Below are 12,415 nucleotides of genomic sequence, written 5' to 3'. Positions count from 1 at the left end.
AAGCATTGTGGTAGTCTCCACAAATCCAAACTCTTTAAAAATGTGCACAAAACAATGAATAGGCAAACACCAACTCAAGCCCACAGACCTAGAAGCTTTAGAGTATTTCAAAGAGTTTTGGACATCCATTATCATCTTTTGCTTGAAAGATGCTACCAACCACAAATCTGGGACCGGCCACTCCATACTTAATAAGGAAGTTACTTTGATGGGTTCAAGCGTTCCAAACGCTTGTGTAGAAGTAGGGACAATATAGGAGTGAGAATAGAAGAAAATCCTTCTTTGAACCAGTTTGGTTGGGCAAAGATGTGGGAACATTATTGCTCCAATATCCGCATGTATAGCATTGAATGTGTCGGAGAGACTATGTAGTGGCTGCTCCTCCACCAACGTGGATGGAAATATGACTATAAATGCATGACAAATGTTAAGTATGAATCCATAATAACATTACACTGTGATTTCACACCTAGCTTTGTATTCTCAAAACATGTACTTACAATGTGTTGGAAATTGAGGTGGTTGTTGCAAGTGCATGGTTGACATTGAGAAAACATGTTGCACAATGGCTACGGTCCCCTTGTCTTTGTGGTTCTTGAAGCCAAGGAGCTTTCCTTTCCAATGAAGATCCAAGTTTGCACGATTCCACACACGATGAGGGCCAATAGCAGATGGTTGCATGTATACCCAAGCACCTTCTGTGAACTCTTGTGGCACCCACTCATCATCTACACCTCTAGTGTTGTGGCATGCAACTGCTGTGAGCTCATCCTTTGGCCGCCTTTGCGAAGTAGAGCTGGCCACGGTTGAGCAAAGAAAACTAGGAGGAGGAGAAGGACCTTGCTTGTTGCTACAATGTAGGTGGGATAAAGTGATATGAGAAGGTGGTTAACCCTTGTGGCAATGGGAGGAGAAGGTGGATAACCCTTGCTTGGTGTGGCAATGGAAGGTGGTAGGGGAGGAGAGAGGAGCTTCCTTGCTGCAGCAATGGAGATGGTGTAGAGAGAGAGAGAGTGTTGGAGTAGAGGATGAGTGTGATGGTTGCAATCAAGGAGGGGTTGGAAAAGGGGTTCTAGAGAGAGAAAATCACTTTTTGCCTAATAACTACTTTTGGGGGAGCTCCTGATAGCAAAACAAGAATTTTCAAAAGTTTTTTAAAAATTTTGAATTTTAGGGTTTTTGGATACACGTTTTGACTTTTTGAGATCAAAAAATGCTATTTTGACTATAAAATAGTTTTAGGGGGGTTTTCAGAAGATGAAATTTGAGTTTTGAAAATTTTGAAAAATTTTAAAATTTTGGGATTTTTTCAAAACCGGATAAAAAAGGAGGGAAGTTGGAGGTTCCATCTGGCCGACCCCCCCCCCCCCCCCCCACCCTCTCATTAGGTAAGAGCCCATTTAAGAAGTGTAAGACTACTTTGTCCCCCTACATTTTTGAGGACATAGAGTGTGTCCACCACCCTCTTCTCATTGGCTGGCCTCTAATTAACCTTAATCCCAAAGGGCCCCTAAAGGGTTCATATTTTTCCTAATGTTGTGGTGCCCCTAATCTTGCTCACTAATTCTAGTTGTGTATGTGTGGCTATAGGGACATACTCAACTCGGAGCCACCTCTTACAAGGTGCAACTAGAACCTCTCACCAAATGTTGGACCAACTAGCTCATTGTCGGGGACGCTCAATTGGAATTAACTATTTTTTTGCGTATGTGACCGGCCGGAGAGACCGATCGAAATCTTGTAGCGACAACCCCCCCCGGTTCGACGACCCCGACTGGTCAGTTATGTCTGTCTCACTGAACAGGCCGGCTGATTGTGCTGTATCTGTTCCGTCCGGTGCCCCATCCGGCCACCTGCCCGGCCCCTGCCCGGATCGTCGTCTGCTCTGTCCGTGCGCTGTCCAAAACTGACTTGCTTCCTCCCTCGCACCTGCCAACTGGCTTGCCTCGTGGTGCTTCGTGGTGCTTTTAGAAAATCTTTACTCTTATCTGGCAAAGTATTGAGCCATAGCAATAGATTTCCACGGGCTAGATACCTAGCGTGGGAGAATGTACATTCGTGTGTGAGGAATAATTTTGGCCAAATAATAATAAATTTAAATATTTTTCCTGGCTTTTTAACCTCATAATGATTAAAAAAGTTATAAGCAAAACCAAGAAATTTAAAATCAAAATTTGAAAGCAAACATTGAACCTACAAAGCAAGAGCTTTGAGCATGTCAAATATGAAGTGATTTGACACAAAGCAAATTTTGGGCTACCTTCAAATAGATCAGAATTGCAAAATCAGAGCAAATGATGACCAAAAGTCCAAACAACAAACCGTCTGACCCACAAGTGGTATGACATGAAAAGTGTGGCCAACTAAGATAAGTATGCATACTACATTTGGGGTAGGCTGGGCACATATAGTCTAAATGGGCAAAAGACATCTCATTTGCATTCAATCAGTCTAGAGAGAGAGAGATACCGAGCTTGTTTTTTACCTAGAGCATATCGTTGCAGTTCTGCCCACTATAGACACACCGGATACCCACACTTCACCAGATTGGTCAGGTATGATCCTCTTCAGCTCTACAACATGTGTGAATTGCCAGAAACACCCAACATATGCACAAGAAGATGAATCAATAAAATCAAAATAAGGATTTGGAAAAATTGCCAAAGAGCTTTTGGAAGGGCAAACCAAGTTCAAATTCCAAGATAAGTACATGAGAATGCTCCCCTCACCTGGCAGAACCCAACCATCTAATCACAATCCACATGACCCCCACCTCAATTTGCAAGAAGAAGTAGTGCCAAACAATGCATGTGAAAGAGCCTTTTCTTTGATGTAATCACAACAGGAAAATGTTGCAGAACATGGACCGCGATCCATATCCTCAAGCATAGCCTAACAGGGAAACTTCATACACTCAAGTTAATACTTCCTTGGGGAATGTTCAGGCTACAAGTTTGACAAAAGTTGGACACTAAAGTCATAAAAAATCAATGGAAATTTGGCTTTCAATCTCCAAATAGTCATTTTCACCTATTGTTGGAAAAACTTGACTCATATTCAATAAAAAGTACACCAATAGGTTAGGGAAGATGCTTGGAATATACTTGTATAAGTCTTGTGCAACATAGTGTCGGAACCTATGTTTTAATAATAAAACCCAAAAAAAACGGCCCAAGGTAACAACATGTGTGCGCGGGTGAGATGCTTAGCCCACGCATCTCAATCGGGGTAACGAGGCCCTTGGTTCAAATCCAATCGATGTCCGGGTCATTTTTTCGTGCTGGCTTGCCCACATTAATTTGCCTCAATTTTCACGCGTCCGGGTTTAATCCATCTCGGCCTTTCTGCGTCCACTTCCGGACTTTCGATCCCCCGCCCCCGCCCCGCCCCCCCCCCCCCCCCCCCCCCCCCCCTCTAAAACTATGTGTTACTTAGTGTTGAGGGTAAGCCGACGCTTATAACGCTCAGTATTGGTAGAAACTGTCACAAAATCACATTAGAGGCTGGTGCTTAACCATGATACAGACGTGAAGGACAACTTGTCTAATTAGCCTTTCTTGCAGGCGTTGGGCCTTCAATAATTATATAGACAAGTAAAGAGAAGATGCCTTTGCTATGACAGAACTCTTATCCGTAAGGAATGCTGTCAAAAGCACACTAGTGTACACCGCTCATTTCCAAAGTTGTTTACAAAATCTACAATGTCCAGAATATGGTGTGAGCAAACTAGGGCATGCACATTCAACATGTACACTATATATATTGTGATCAGAACAGAGTGCCGGCCTCCTTGGCATGTGCTGGCACCACAGGCTCGGCCCGCGAGGTAGGCCACCTGCCAAGCTGGTATGCGATTCGCTGGCGGAAAAGTGTTCCATTTTCCCTCTGCTCGACGGGAGTATCCAATGTCTCTTCGATTGTTGTCTTTAAGTCTGCATAGTAGCCTGCAGAGTTACGGTAGAGCTCAAACACCATGCCCAACTGCATGTCATTGGAAAAACTGCCCAGAAATGTAGCTAGCACACTAAAGGTTGCGGCCCACATGCCCAGTATGTTGGTGGGTAGCACGGTGGTGCACATGGCGGCCGCATTGAGCAGTGCTGCTGATGCGGCGAAACAAGGGGCTGCTATGGCTAGACACTTGTTAACTTTCACCAGATTTTGGGCCCAACCAGTGTATTTGGGGATGTCAGAGTGGTGGAGCATGGCGGCTATATGCTTCAAATCCTGGGTCAGCTGCGTGTCCCAGCCATTGTACTGGTCGAGGCAATCGACTACATGGGAATCCTGATGGGCACCTAGTATTGGCTTGGGTTCAATGAGCACTGGTGGCACGACTTTGGTGGGGAATTTCTCAAGGCCCCCAGGTGTGAGAGGCATGGGGAAGGCCTTGTCTAATGCTTGTAGGCGCCGCTTGCAGTCATCAACGAACAAGGAAGTTCTCTGGCGCAGATGAGGAGACACATGCAATGCATAGTATACGTCACTAGCAAGCTTGCGGAAGAGACGAGCAGCGGTGCGTTGCTCCTCCGCCAGTTGTGAGGGCTGAAACTGGTTGATGACAGTCATCATGGCAGCAGTGCCTGCATTGAGCAATAGTGCAGGCAGGCTGAGGCCCATGCTGTGGCCAGCATAGCCGTCCAAGCCACTGAGCACGCAAGCGGTCATGCTGGCGGACGTGAGCATGCGCTGGAAGAGCTTGTTCCAGTTGTCTCTCTGTTGTGCAAGGATGGAATGCATCTCGGCTCTGTCCGAGGCAGCGTTTGCCAGAAGCTGCAGCTCTGCTGTGAGAAAGCTGGAGGTTATACCGCTGTTGGCGTCCTTCTCGATCGCTTGCAGGAGGCCCTCCTTGTGGGTGTTCCAAAAGGGCGCAAGTGCAGGGTCTGGACCCGTAGATGTAAAGGACGTGGGGCTGGAAATGGGTTTAACGCGATCAGTGCCATCGATGGCCGGAGCATGCTTGCGGTGATTTTCTTGTACAAGCTGTTGAACCTGTTGGCTAACCGCCCGGGCTGTGCAGACAAGAGGACTGCTATTAGATCTAGGAAAATTGAGGGACAACCCAATGTGGTGGTTAGCAGCTAGTACTGCTTCAGTGGAGTAATTAAGGAGGCGGGAGGAGTTATTGAGGCGTGCTGTTGCAGGTGTGCTGCTAGTATTGGCGATGATGGAGGCAGAGCTGAGTGCCATGCACATGAACTGCTGGGCCACAATCGCGTGATCAGGAATTGAAGGGCGAGGTGTGTGTAAAGTGGACAAAGGAGAGGGGGCTGCGTATGGTGATTCTGTGTATGTATGTATGATGCTCTCTAATTTGATTTGTGTTCAGGCTGTGGATGTGCGACGTGCGTTGTTGTTTGGAAATGCAAGGTGGACGTTGTGTGGCTTATAAAGAGATGCTCTCAAAGTCAAACTTTGATTCAGTATTCTGTGACACTGGGAAGGGGAAGTCAAAGGGCAACTTATTCAAGCGGAATGAGTCTTGCCTCTTAACGAGAAACAAAAAGTAGGGCAACTCCCCCTTTACAAATACCAAGTCTCCCCTTTGTACTGAATAGCGAAGGCAAGTACGTGTATGTTACATGCTCCCTTTGTGCGCCGAGGCACTTGTAAAACTTTGTTAAGTTAACTAACACTCGGGCCTCATGCATAGACCACACAAATGGACGGTTACATAGCCTTCTATCACGGTTTCTACACCCTATACAGGTGTAGCCTACGAATTATGCATCTTGGCGCAACATGCCTAGAATCGGGGATGGTTGAAGTAGCCCGTAAGTCATGGTGGCACCTCTAGGAGTCACGTCCCTCTAATACTAAGAAAACTTTAATGATTGTGCAAGTGTCTATATATGTAGTTGAACTATTCCAACATGCATAGCTTGAAGTCAAATATGTTGTGCGTTTTGGCCTTGCCGTCGTTTATGCGCTCCATGCAGTCAAATTTGTTACTTTTTTTTTCCAAAATGTCTATGCATAAAATTGCTTCAAATTTGCAAGCGTTAATTGTATGCAATGTTTTGGACAATGTCTCTTAATGTGTTCTGAATAGAAAAGGCAAGTCTATGTTACGTGCTCCTAGTGTCCCCTTTGTGCCAAGGCACGTCTATGGAACTCTACCCTTTAGGATGTAAAACTTTGTCAAGTTGACTAACACTCCAGCCTCATAGGCCATACGAATGGGCGGCTGCATGGCCTTCTGTCATGGTTTCTACACCCTACAGAGGTGTAGCCTAGGATTTATGCATCTTGGCGCAATGTGCCTAGGATAGGGGATGGTTGTACTATCCCGCAAGTCATAGTGGCACCTCTAGGAGCCAAGTGATCCCTCTAGTACTAAGAAAGCCTTCATGATTGTGCAAGTTTTTAAGTAGCTGAACAATTACCAACATGCATAGCTTGAAGTCAAATGTGGTGTACGTTTTGGCCTTGTTGTTGTTTATGCACTCCATGCATTCAAATTTGTAGCCTTTCTTTTGTGCAAAATGTCCATGCATAAAATTGCTCCAAATTTACAAGGGTTAACTGCATGGAATGCTTTGGGCAGTGTCTCTTAATGTCCGATCTACGTATTTTGTAGGGCAAGATGCCATGGTGTCCTCCATATGTTTTTTTCTAGAGAAAGGTTTTATTTTGCAAGACAAAAACAAAATCTCTGAACTCTGCAAGCTTCGTGACTTTGGAGTGGATAGGCGATGTTTGACCAAGGTAGACCTTTGTGCTAGTGAGTGGTTGCAATGATTTGATGAGGTGCCCAGGAGAGGTTGCATAGTAAAGTGCAGATCTCTGAAGCCACAATCTATACATTCTTCACAATTCTTCACAACTTTGTATCAAGAAATATAGTTTGGAGGAGGTGACTAAATCTTTTGCAAGGGGGTTTGTTCACGAGTATGTTAAAGGACCAGTAGACCGGGCATTCTTTGTAGAGAGTACATTACCAGACATGGTTGCAAAAGAAATTAGAGATGGATTGTATTCGACACTTGCACTCGGACTCAAAGCTTCAAGTGACTATCAATGCCTCTATCAACGACCCAAGAAGGAGGCCACATAACTCCTGCAACATTATGTACACAATCTCACGTGAAACATCGTGGGCCCATGCTCCAATGGTGGAAGAGGCGGATATTGTGGTGCCCCTAATCTTGCTCACTAATTCTAGTTGTGTATGTGTGGCAAACATACTCAAGTGGGAGCCACCTCTTACAAGGTGTAACTAGAGCCTCTGACCGAATTTTGGACCAACTATCTCATTATCGGGTGCTCAATTGGAATTAACTGCTTTTTCGAGTCTGTGACCGGCCTGACAGACCGTTCAAAATCTTGTAGCAGCAAACCCCCCGGGTCCGGCAACCCTGACTGATCTGTTTTGTCCGTCACTAAACGGGTTGGTCGACTGTGTTGCATCTGTTCCGTCCGGCGCCCCATCCGGCTTGCCTGGTGGTGCTTCGTCACCCCGCGAACCTGCCAACACGTCATACACGGCCCTTGCGAAGCTCCAGGCGATTAAGAAATATCGTAATATTTTGTGATTGCTTTTTCTCTTTTAAGAGGCCGTTCTCACAAGGTTTTAATCTCTTGGCTTAAGCACCCTTATAAGCCCATTATTCCACAACATCCAGCCCCCCCAAGCCCTACTTCACATGCCATGTCTTGAGCAAAGAACTTTATTGAAATTTGCATCCACTTACCAAAAGCTACTTCCCACCAAGGTGTCCAAAGAGCCATCCTCTCCCTCAAACTTGTCAAGCATTTGAAGTCCCCCATTGCCATTATCAACGGAGCTTTTTTTTAGCTCACCATAAAAATCAAACCGGAAATCTTCAACTCTTGATCTCTTCATAATGCATGCAAATTTGTGAAGAAGTACTCCATGATATTGGAGAGTGACAATTGTAAAACATTGAAATTAATGATTCACGAGGATTAGAAATTGCCCAATCATTTGGGTAAGACCTTCCTCTCACCACACACGGGAGTGCCCTATCGTGGGAGAGAAAGGAATCGACAAGTTCAACGGCCTTGGCTTTCACATGTGGCAGACACAAACTAAGGGCAATTTAATGGGAAAGCAATTATGGTCTGTCATCAAACCGCTGGCTGAAGATGATAGAGTAGAAACATGACAAAGATTAGTGCAATTTGCAGCTAAAGATGAGCAAGCACTCAACATTCTTCTGCTAGCAACAAGCTAACTTGGATAACATTTTTCAGAGCTTTCATTGTAAAAACACTTATTATTTTAATGAATCGGAAATATTGTAACTCCTACTTTCCAGATAAACAGTGTAATTGATGATCCGGGACTACAAGCTTCCAGATTGTATCAACCTGTCTTTAGTTAGAGCTCCCACATTATTAGTTTTGACCACAAAAACCTTGGCTAAGGTATAAAAACCAATTTTTGTAAGTTTTTGATAATAGAAACACAGCGTGAGCTAACGACACTCACTTCTCTCCTTCTCGCGCTTCTTACTCCCTTCTCGATTGTCACATTGCAGTGCCGTCTGTTGTGTTACAGCCGCAGGTAAGAGCTCTACGCATTGATGTAAGCATTTCATGGTAATACGTAGCTTTTGGCGTCGCTAACCCGCGGCCTAATTTCATCATAAGTAGGAATTTAAGCTTCAAAATCATAAACTAAGTATAGGCGGGATATTGGGGCATCATTGCTAAGCATTTAGATGCATTATGGGTCGAAACAACTAGGTCAAAAACTCAGTGCTGTTAATTCATGATTTTTGCACTTGACCTAAATAAAGTGAGATTTGAGACTATAAGCATCTGTACTTAGATCTTATAAACATGTCCTAGAAGTTTCATAACGTTTGGACGTCGAGCAAAAGGAAAAAACGCGAGAAGAAATAAAACAAGTACGAAAAGCTAAAATAGAAACAAAGTCACAAAAATCTCAAAAATCAAAAAAAGAAACAACAAATGACCAAGAGTGGACCAAACTGGAGCGTAAACAGAAATACCAAGAACTGAAATGGTCTTTACGTGAGATATGGACTACTGAAGAAGATAGTGATGGTAAAGGGGAGTTAGAGAAAGGAAACATGAATGTACCATCACACTATCGGAAATTTACCATCCAGGACAGAAAAATCATCATGACACCACCAGTCAGGGAAAGAACCAACCAAGAATCTTACGATGGGCAAGAAAATGCAAAAAGGATAGACCTCGCGGAACCAGATGAAAAGCCTCAGCCGGTCTATATAGCAAACGATTTAGAGCCTGAAGAAGAAGAACGCCTAACACAACTTCTTAAGAAGTATAAAGATGTGTTTGCATGGTCCTATAAAGACCTCAAAGGAGTTGATCCATCGATATGCCAACATACAATTCCTTTGAAATCAGATGCAAAACCTAGCAAACAACGTCCTTATACATATAATGACACATTTGCTAAACGAATCAAAGAGGAGATTGACAAGCTGATGGAAGCTGAATTCGTCTATGAAATTGAACATACAGATTGGGTGTCACCCATTGTGGTAGTCCCCAAAAAGAATGGAAAATTGCGAGTGTGTGTAAACCTCAAAAAGGTAAATGTAGCCACCATAAGGGATAATTATCCCTTGCCATCACAGAACATGTACTTGAGCGGGTGGCCGGGAAACGGGCTTATTCCTTTCTGGATGGGTTTTCAGGATATAACCAACTGCCAATTGCAATGGAGGATCAACACAAAATAGCGTTTTCCACAGAATGGGAAATATATGTGTATCGAGTTATGTCGTTTGGCTTAACTAATGCCCCAGGTACCTTCCAAAGGTTAATGATGCACGTGTTCAAAGAATACCTGAGAATATTCTTAGGAATATACATGGATGATCTTTGTGTACACTCTCTTCTACGAGAAGAACATATTGACCATTTGCAAAAGGTATTTGAAAAATGCAGGACATATCGAATTTGTCTTAACCCAAAAAAGTGTATTTTTATGGTTAGGCAAGGCCGCATCTTAGGACACATTGTCTCAAGAAATGGCATAACCACTGACCTAGACAAAGTAAAAGTCATAGTAGACCTACCCAGGCCTACTAATGCAAAACAAGTGCAATCCTTCATGGGACACTGCGGATATTATCGAAGGTTCATATATATGTATGCAGTCATTGCACAACCTCTGTATCGTTTGCTAGTCAATTTCGATTGGAATGAGGAGTGTGAAACTTCATTCCAAAAGCTGAAGGAAAACCTTGTATCAGCACTTATACTTAAAGCACCACACTGAGAAAAGATATTCCATGTTCACATTGATGCTTCTGCATATGCAATTGGGAGTATTTTGGCTCAACCTGGAGACGGAACAATGGATTTTCCAGTTTGTTATGCAAGCCGACAATTAAACAGTGTGGAAAAGAACTACACAACCACCGAACGAGAAGGGTTAGGAATGATTTATGCTGTAAAGAAATTTCGGCATTATTTGCTCGCAAACAAATTTGTGTTCTTCACAGATCATCAAGCTCTTTTGTATCTAGTAAATAAACCATGCAATACAGGGAGAATTGTACGCTGGTTTATTATATTGCTAGAGTTTGATTTCACAGTGGTGGTCAAAAAGGGTAAAACCCATCTACGAGTGGATCATCTTTCAAGGATACACAACGGGAAAGCTCCTGGAGGAGTAGATGATGACATACCAGATGCTTATCTTTTCAATATTGAAATGATACCCAAATGGTCTCAGGAAATTGTTACCATTCTTTCCTTTGGAGGTAGGTTTGTTGACATGGAAGACATATCCGAACAACAAACAATTCGACAAACAAAAAACTTACAGTTGATTGTAGGACGGCTGTATCATCTAGGATCGGACCAAATTCTACGATTATGTATAAATCCGGAGGAATTTGAGTGTTACCTTGAAGAAGCACATGTCCAGGATTATGCATTTCATTGTTCAACAGTGAAAACACACCAAAAACTGAAACAGTTAGGGGTTTATTGGCCAACTATGTATGCGAAAACACATTCCTATGTTACCAATTGTACTATATGTAGTGCCAAACGACCAGCGGATCACGTGACATTGTTTCAGGTAAACATTTCACCTCCATGGAGTCAATATATCATTGACTTCTTAACCCCACCAGGACGTTTCTTGAAAACATAACAAGAGCACGGAAAAGGGCTATAGAGCTGGAGGCTCACAACTTTTAGTTAATTGGGAACCAACTCTATAAGCGAGGAAAGGACAATCAACTTAGAATATGTGCAAGTGAAAGTGAATACCTTCTGATTCTAGAACATGCACATAGTGGAATAAGTGGAGGCCATTTTTCGGGCGATAAGACGGAAAAAATTGTCTTAACCACAGGAATATGGTGGCCTACATTGCATATGGATGCTGAAGAGTTTGTAAAGCGTTGTGACGCATGTCAGCGCACTAAGGTGCCGATAAAGAGAGATGAGATGCCACTACGGCCAATGATGGGAGCAAGGGCATTTGCAAAATGGGGCATTGATTTTGTGGGACCTATTTCACCCCCTGCATATCGCACCCATACCCAATATATCATTGTGGCTACGGATTATCTCACAAAATGGGTGGAAGCCAAGGCAACGCAAAAAGCATATGTACGGACCACTGCACAATTTCTGTATGAGAATGTTTTTGTACGATATGGTTTACCAATAGAAATTGTCAATGATCGTGGAACACATTTTCTTAATGAAGTCATTGAATATCTGCTAGAGGAATTCATGGTCATACATAGGAAATCTTCTCCATACCATCCACAAGAAAATGGACAAGCTGAGGCCACAAATATAACACTATGCATGGTTCTCACTAAAATTGTGTCAGAGACAAGAACAGATTGGGATCAGCAGCTACATTCAACACTATGGGCATACAGGGTAGCTTACAAAACATCGATAGGAACGACACCGTACAACATGGTGTTTGGCCTAAATACTATACTACCCATAGAGTTTTTAATCCCAACTCTACGAGTAACGAAACGCTTAGAATGGACAAGGCATGAGCTCTCTTCAAGAATAGATGATCTTGAAAAGCTAGACGAACTCTGCTTGAGAGCTGTAGCTTCGATCTATGCTAAAAAGAGAAGACAAAAAGAGTTTTTTGACAAGCATGTGCACACGAAAGAGTTCAAAACATGTGATTATGTACTTTTTTATACTTTGAAGCAACATGCTAAGAAACTTAAAAAGTGAGGGATGGGACCCTTTGTGATTAGTGATTTATCACAAAGCGGAGCTATCAAGCTTGCTACATTAGTAGGTGAAGAAATGCCAAATTGGATTAGTAGGTGTCAATTGAAGAAATACCATTTACCACTAACACAGGATATGCTTCAACAAATCCATCAAGGAAAACAACGAATGAAGGAGAAACAGAGAGTACGAGAAGAAGCTCAATCAGAAGCCAAAGAAC

At 43.2% G+C, this 12,415-nt stretch overlaps 1 protein-coding gene across 1 annotated transcript; it reads right to left on the bottom strand.

Moving 5' to 3' along the window:
- Positions 1-3,532: 3,532 nt before the first annotated feature.
- Positions 3,533-5,311, bottom strand: LOC147435376 (putative F-box protein At4g22030). The gene has a single exon (XM_086488449.1). It carries the CDS (start codon positions 5,194-5,196, stop codon positions 3,769-3,771), a length of 1,428 nt encoding a protein of 475 aa, XP_086344575.1. The 5' UTR covers positions 5,197-5,311; the 3' UTR covers positions 3,533-3,768.
- Between the last annotated feature and the right edge of the window lie 7,104 nt (positions 5,312-12,415).

This window comes from Adiantum capillus-veneris, chromosome 18, assembly GCF_014529385.1.
Source record: "Adiantum capillus-veneris isolate H3 chromosome 18, ASM1452938v2, whole genome shotgun sequence".
NCBI lineage: Eukaryota > Viridiplantae > Streptophyta > Polypodiopsida > Polypodiales > Pteridaceae > Adiantum > Adiantum capillus-veneris.
Note: the sequence above shows the minus strand (reverse complement) of the source record. Positions and strands in the feature narration are given on the sequence as shown.

Bases quoted from the DNA above. Each gene is read 5' to 3' on its own strand.
- LOC147435376 (XM_086488449.1), bottom strand. From the start codon at position 5,196: ATGTGCATGGCACTCAGCTCTGCCTCCATCATCGCCAATACTAGCAGC.